This window comes from Ischnura elegans, chromosome 12 (assembly GCF_921293095.1).
Source record: "Ischnura elegans chromosome 12, ioIscEleg1.1, whole genome shotgun sequence".
Lineage (NCBI taxonomy): Eukaryota > Metazoa > Arthropoda > Insecta > Odonata > Coenagrionidae > Ischnura > Ischnura elegans.
The window spans coordinates 76033324-76040225 of NC_060257.1; the positions used below are offsets into that span (position 1 = coordinate 76033324).

General features: G+C 39.2%; 2 protein-coding genes across 2 annotated transcripts; both read right to left on the reverse strand.

Annotated features, from left to right (window-relative positions):
- On the reverse strand, positions 1–1187 carry LOC124169485 (cuticle protein 1-like). Its single transcript, XM_046548110.1, has 2 exons — positions 1109–1187; positions 1–653 (listed from the first exon to the last, which is right to left on the reverse strand). The coding sequence occupies exons 1-2, from the start codon at positions 1121–1123 to the stop codon at positions 204–206; spliced, it is 465 nt and encodes a 154-aa protein (XP_046404066.1). The 5' UTR covers positions 1124–1187; the 3' UTR covers positions 1–203.
- Positions 1188–4788: 3601 nt separating this feature from the next.
- LOC124169483 lies at positions 4789–6647 on the reverse strand. Its single transcript, XM_046548108.1, has 2 exons — positions 6540–6647; positions 4789–5991 (listed from the first exon to the last, which is right to left on the reverse strand). The coding sequence occupies exons 1-2, from the start codon at positions 6552–6554 to the stop codon at positions 5479–5481; spliced, it is 528 nt and encodes a 175-aa protein (XP_046404064.1). The 5' UTR covers positions 6555–6647; the 3' UTR covers positions 4789–5478.
- Positions 6648–6902: the final 255 nt, after the last annotated feature.

The following is a 6902-nucleotide window of genomic DNA, read 5'->3' on the forward strand; positions in this document are numbered from 1 at the left end:
CGTTTTTTTTTTATATTTTTTACAGTAACCTCATATGCTGGAAAATTTTATCACAAGAAATCGGTGATACTCGTGCATCAATGCCCAAGAGCAGAGTCTCCTTTGGTCATGGATAAACGTTCAATCAATAAAAATGATTTATATTTTACAAGAATAAACCCGTTGTTCTTCCGGGGCAGATCTTCTTCGGAAAACGTCCTTATTCAGTGGTGGCAGTATGGGTAGTTGGGGCAGGAGTGCGAGTCAACACCAGCGGGGTAGCGGGCAGCAGCACCATGGTGAATGCCATGCACTCCGTATCCGTAACCGTGAGCGGCGTATGGGTACCCATGTCCAGCAAAGCCATATCCAATGCCGTGGACACCACGAGCGTCTAAGGCCGCAGTATCACAGTACGGATAGTGGGGACAGAGGTGTGGGTCCACATCGGCCGGATACTTGGCACCAGCACCATGTGAGATGGCACCATGGTGTCCATAAGCGGCGTAGGAGTGGGCAGCGTACGGTGCTATGGCACCATGGTGTCCTACTGCCAATGCTACATTGTCGTAGTAGGGGTAGTTGGGGCAGGTGTGAGGATTGACACCAGCAGGGTACCTGGCTGCTGGAACGCCGGATCCCACTACTACTGCTATGCAGATTGCGAGCACAACCTATCGGGGACATAATAAATAGCAAAAATGAATATAATTGTGAGTATAATAATTTGTGTAAAAAAGACCTTAGCTTAAACCATGACATAACATGACATTCTGCCCATGAACAATTATAAATTACTTAAATGTACTGAATTACCTTAAGGAAGTACTGGAAAAATTTTATCATACCTCTTATATTTAGGAACCTAAAGAAATAATAGGTGTGAAATGATTAGCTGATAGGAGAATAGAGTGGCGATATACGTCAAATCAATCTTAGAATCGATTACCAGTGATGATTTTGATGATAATTTACTCATCTTGATCTGTGATTGAAGGGGTGGTATCAAATACATTTTAGAGGTAATTTAGTACATTCTTTTAATTTTTAGATTATTTAAGGGCAGAATTTCATATGTTATCACGATATAAGTTTTAATGTAAAATTCGTGCATAGGAGCCAAACTTACCAAATGAGCTGTCATTTCTTCTTAGTTATTTCCGGACTTCGTCACTGTTTGAGATCCAGGATCTTCTTCTGAAGTCCAGTGAATATTTGATACCAGTGTACAGTTCGCTAGAGTTTTATACTTGAAGACTCCCCTTCTCGATGGCAATTCCCCTGTAACCCCTCCCTCTAGACTCTCTCAAATGCAATTAAAATATTTCCACGCGTTCTGCATCTGTGGATCCGAGTCAAGCAGTAGGTACTTATTTCCAAATCTGTAGTAAATCGTCAATGAACACATTAGCCTTGCCCTGTCTTCAACAACGTTGCTACACTTTCATCAGCTTGCGTCGGATACCTTTCTATATTTCTTCATTCTATCACATTTTTCTTTTAATTAATTTGAGCAAAAATTATGGCATTCATAAAATCACCATCATCGGCAGACAGAGATACAAAAAATACAAGGGCTAGCAATCGAAATAAATTTTTTGTGCACTTCAAGGAAAGTATGTAATTGAACAAAAAGCAAAAGAAACCTGAATTTGCCAAAAATACATTCAGGTTTTCTCTTATATACACTAGTATTTTCGTCATCGCCCTACGGATGTTCATGTTGTACTCTTGGAGAACAAGATGCATTGCGCTTAGTGACTTTTGACGATCATCCCGGTTTCCTGACAGGATAACGATATCGTCTGGGAATAGTAGCATATTCATTTCTTCCATATTTATCTTAGTTACAACCAGTTCAACTTCTTGTGCTTGCCTCTTATATGTATATTTTGAACAAAGTAGGTGAGAGGTTAAATCCTTTACGGACTCCTTTGTTGATTTTGGCTTCTATTTTCCTTCCGTCTTTCATTTTGCACCCCCCAAAAACAATCAGCACTATATTAGGGTCCATCAGGTTCTCGTTTCCTTTCTCTATCTTTCCTTGATAACAATTTACATTCCAGTTAAATTTTATTTATTGGTTGGAGTCAAAATATGAGTCATTAAATGAGTCATCATTATCAAACATCATTGTTTATCTTTACATTTTAATCCATTTCATGAGGTGTAATTTTAAGATGCGGCCAATTTTGAATGATCAAATTTTACAACTCTCATGAATTTTTGCTTATGTTCCATTACATGTCAAAAATTGCTTCTGTGCCTTTTTGGAAACTCCTTAAAATATTTTCCTGATAATTAGTTAATTTTTCAGCTATAATGATCTTAGCGTCTACCAAACGATCTGAAACTAAAACAGATCTGAGGATTCAAGGTGAACTGAGCCACATGGTAAGGGAACCAGCACAAATCATCTAATTCATGAGCACGGACGATTCATATCGAGACAAATGCTCCAATTCAAGCAATACCTGAAGACCTTTCACACAACTTTGTTTTTCGTAAATCCTTGCACTCTTTTATACATGATTCATGTTTTAGAACCAAAATTTGTCTTCTTAATGATTTCGTGGAGGTCCTGGTATTTACACTAAAGTGCGTTTGAGTTTTATTTTTTTAAGTTAATTTGTGAAAACAAAACTAGTGCAGAGCGCCGCACCTCTAATTTACAGCAATGATGTTGCAAGCGATGTTAAGGGGATCAAACCATTTAAATGCTCGAACTCCCGCATGAATTCTACATCTATGAGGTACCGTTGAAGCCACCACCCGGGTATGCGGCACGGGCTGATACCTCCCACGACATGCAGCGCTCATCCTAGCCTAATTCAGAAACGCGCTCTCTTGCCGGAGACAGGCGAAGCAGACAGGACGACACGCGGTCAGGCCATAAACTAGGAAATTGCTAAGGACAGAATCAAAGCACCACACAAAAAAACTACTAGGTAGTAATAGAAGGAACATAAAGTTATCGTAATAACTGACTCATGCATGAGTTATAAAATGCAAATAAATTCAAATAGATAGCTATTAATAACAATTACATTTAGTTATAACCCCGGCACGCAAAGACTATTTTTTCTAGTTTGAATCCAGGCATCCTAGAGCTCAGCTATCGCATGCATTGCGTGTCAAAAACTATATTATTAATCTGTCGATTCTTTAGTCTATTTCCAGCATGAAATGAACATCTGAAAATATTATTGACGACGGTCTTGCTTTCCGGATTGATATGAAGTCACAGACTGACTGAGAACCAGCAGCCGATATCTCCAGTGCGTGGTATTTATCATGCCGAACTACCCAGGTCAACATTGTTTAGCGAGGACTGATAGCTCCAGCTCAGAGTGTTATATTTTTTTTTCGTGACGAAATATTTGTTTGAAACTCACGCTATCATCTTGAAATTTTAGGCTAAGCACTCACCATCACATATCTGCACCTCTATATTTTAAAAAATACTACATCAAAAGAGTTAGGTAAACTTTTTATGCTTTAGAAATTGAAAATAACTACCAATCCGATGTGCCATCCAATTCATAATCATATGGTGCCAGAAAATTATGGGCTATTAAAAACGATGAAGGATAAAGTCAGTTATATTATGTTAGCCATTGCTAACGAAGAGTAAAACAGAAAAAGTATAAGTATTTTCTTCAAATATTCTTCATGCATTTCGCATTTTTACTTCTTTCATGTTTTTGAATGAATAATAGAATGCAGTGTACAACTTTGGTAAAATACTTTACGATGTTTTAATTGCGTCGTTTAAGGATTCATGTATCCGTCGAAGTTCTAGCCCCTCTCCACGATTTTACATCAAATTTATTTTCATATTTTCGTTTTTATTTATGCCTATTATTTACACTAGTGTGTCGTTATAATTTTAATTGGCAATTACTAATTTCAAACCTTATTATTTTATACCTAAATATAATTTTATACCTTAAACCTTAATATTTTTTGTTTGGAGTACATACTTATGAAGATGGGAAATTAACGCTAGTGCTACGTTAGTACCTGTTATGTGATATTTTTAAATAAAAGCAATGTGTAAAATTTCCTTTCTCTCATTTGTCCTTTTTTTCGTCACGATATTGAAATTTCATTTGCAAGAGGGATTAAAATACATATTGTATATACTGTGAGTAAGAACTTTTATATTTTACGAAAGTTACCTGTGTGTCAGATTTTTTATCGTGTCAGTAGTGGTGGAGTATTACACCTTAGTTGAATGAGTAAAATGTCGCGTTAGTGAAGAATTTTTCCTGGTAAAGCGTTTTTTGAGTCGTGGTATTTAAATTTTATTTGCTGGAGAGTAAAAATATAAATATATCCTGTCAGGAAAACTTAAATATTTTACGCAAGCTAATAGTGTTTCAGATTTTTTTTCCTTTCATTGTTTTTGGTTTTGTATGAGTACATGAGTAAAATGTGGCATACCGCAGTTGAAACTATTTTTTTCCGAAGAATTCTTCTAGATTTTTTCCTAGAGCATAAACTTTAACAGTATATCTTTCATCCCCGCAAGTATATTTTCAAGATAATATTTCACTTGCATGTAATTACATCTGACTAGATTAGATCTCTTTAAATTAATTAACCTCGAAATACTGGTGATTTCTGACTACGTTATTGTATTAAAGCTGCTGAACGTATTTCTTATTGATGAAACAGCCAATTACCGGATTATTAATAAATATTAATATTATATTTATAGTGAGATAAGCCTGGAACTTTGGTGAAATTTGAATAATATGTATTTTTAGGGAAGAAAGGAAATTCTTGTCTAACAAAAATTCAAAGTACTTTCGTCGAATATTTTTATTTTTTTACAAAACATGTGTTTACCTCAATGGTTTATGTACAAGAGAGTGAAAATATTAGGGAAGTTAGTGAACTACCTAGAGAATAGATTGGCCACGCGTGACTGATGCATCTTCGCAAGATTTATCGACATGCACAGTCATCGCGTCTGCCGAGATCTTTCTGATGTGAGAGATACTATTTATTGATGAAACGGTGCAAATCCGCATCACCACTTGATCTCATCAGAAGCTGGAAGCGTCTTCGAGTATCTCCACCAAGAGGGGACTGCTGGAACAAACACACTGCCGTCTTGTACACCAAAAAGAGTGCTGAAACGAACTCAATCTTGCTGCGAAACAATGTTTGAAATGCCTTTCGCAGTCTCCAAACAAGCTGTAATTTTGTTTGCTGAAACATTCTGCAGCAATTGACCGAGTTTAAATTCATTTTAAACATTGCGAACAACTCCGAATATTAGTCTCGTTGGTACTGCCTTCCATCGCAGTGGCTTTGTTGTTTGTTAAATCTCATTTGCAAACGTGATTCGACCGAAGGTGCTACTGAAATTTTAGCAGGAACTGCGTCGGAGCATGCTACAACATTGATCACACTTCAAAGATCATTTGAATTTACAAGATGAGGATATTTCAACACAATTTCTCCCGCCTGTACAATCAGTCAGCATTTTTAATGGCAGTAAGGGTAGTTGGGGCAGGTGTGAGGGTCAACACCAGCGGGATAGTGGGCACCAGCACCGTGGTGAGCGGCTACGGCGCCATGTGCCCAGACGGGTGCGGCGTAGGCTCCAGCCCATCCGTGACCGGCAAGACCATGGGCGGCTCCGGCCCAACCGTGGGCGGCGACCAGGCCGTGGTGAGCGGCACCAGCCCAGCCATGAGCACCGTGAGCGGCGAGTGCCACGTTGTCGCAGTATGGGTAGTTGGGGCAGGTGTGTGGGTCCACTCCGGCTGGGTACTTGGCGGCGGCACCGTGTGCGACGGCGCCGTGGTGTCCGTAAGCGGCGTATGCAGGTGCGGCATAGGGAGCAAGGGCAACGTGGTGTCCGGCAGAGTGGGCAGCCAGGGCGACATTGTCACAGTATGGGTAGTTGGGGCAGGCGTGGGGGTTGACTCCGGCTGGGTATTTGGCGGCTGGGATGCCTCCTCCGACCACAGCGGCTACGCAGAGGGCGAGAACGATCTGTAAAGAAAACACAAGAGAACTTCATCAATCCTGATTAAACTAGGATCTCTGCACTGAGAATAGAATTCGATGACAGAGGTTTCTGAGGTTAATTTTTAAAGTGCGCCGTGCACCGTTGCGCAGTCTAGTAGAAATCTAATTCACTTGCGACTGAAAATGAATTAGAATAATACTACTGCTTGATGCAACTCATTCTATAGTAAGCATTTCTGAAAATAAAAAGTTAATTAAGCATGAAAACTCTATGCTCACAATAAGTTATCTAAAGAGTTAAAATATGCGGCCTAAAAAATTGTGATGCAATTATAAAAAATATGCAATACTAATTACAGTTATATTTCACGAGTAACTTCATTTTACTGTAAATTTTCAAAATCTAAGAAGGGTAATTATTATCACTGTGGTTTTTACTCTCCAGGATGAATTGACTAGATATGTCTGCGGCAATCTTTCTCAAAAGATGGAATGGTGAAGTAATTGGTAATAATTCTCAGAAGATCATAGCAAATTCAGTTTGCTGGAACTGGTAAAAGATTTTTACTCACCAAACGAGCGGCCATTTTTCCTGCTTTCTTTCTTGGTATAGAGGAAGAACTGAGAGCTGTTCGAGCTTCTGTGTAGACCTCGAGGTGATGCTGACTACCACATGCACCAGTACAGCCTTTTATACCTCTAGAAATCCCCTCCACTATCTTTAACCCCTCTCCTTGTTAAGTGGCTAGCCCCACCTTCAATTTATTCGGGTTCCGGACATGCAATCTCCAAGAAGCACCCGCAAACTCTCCCAAAGAAAACGCCCCAATAGCAAACCCTTCACTTGGATGCTTCCAGGGTCGTCCCTTCTCCAAAAGCCACTGGGCTACGCTGAGTCTCAGTGGTGGGAAATATCCTTTCTCCTTTTGAATGGA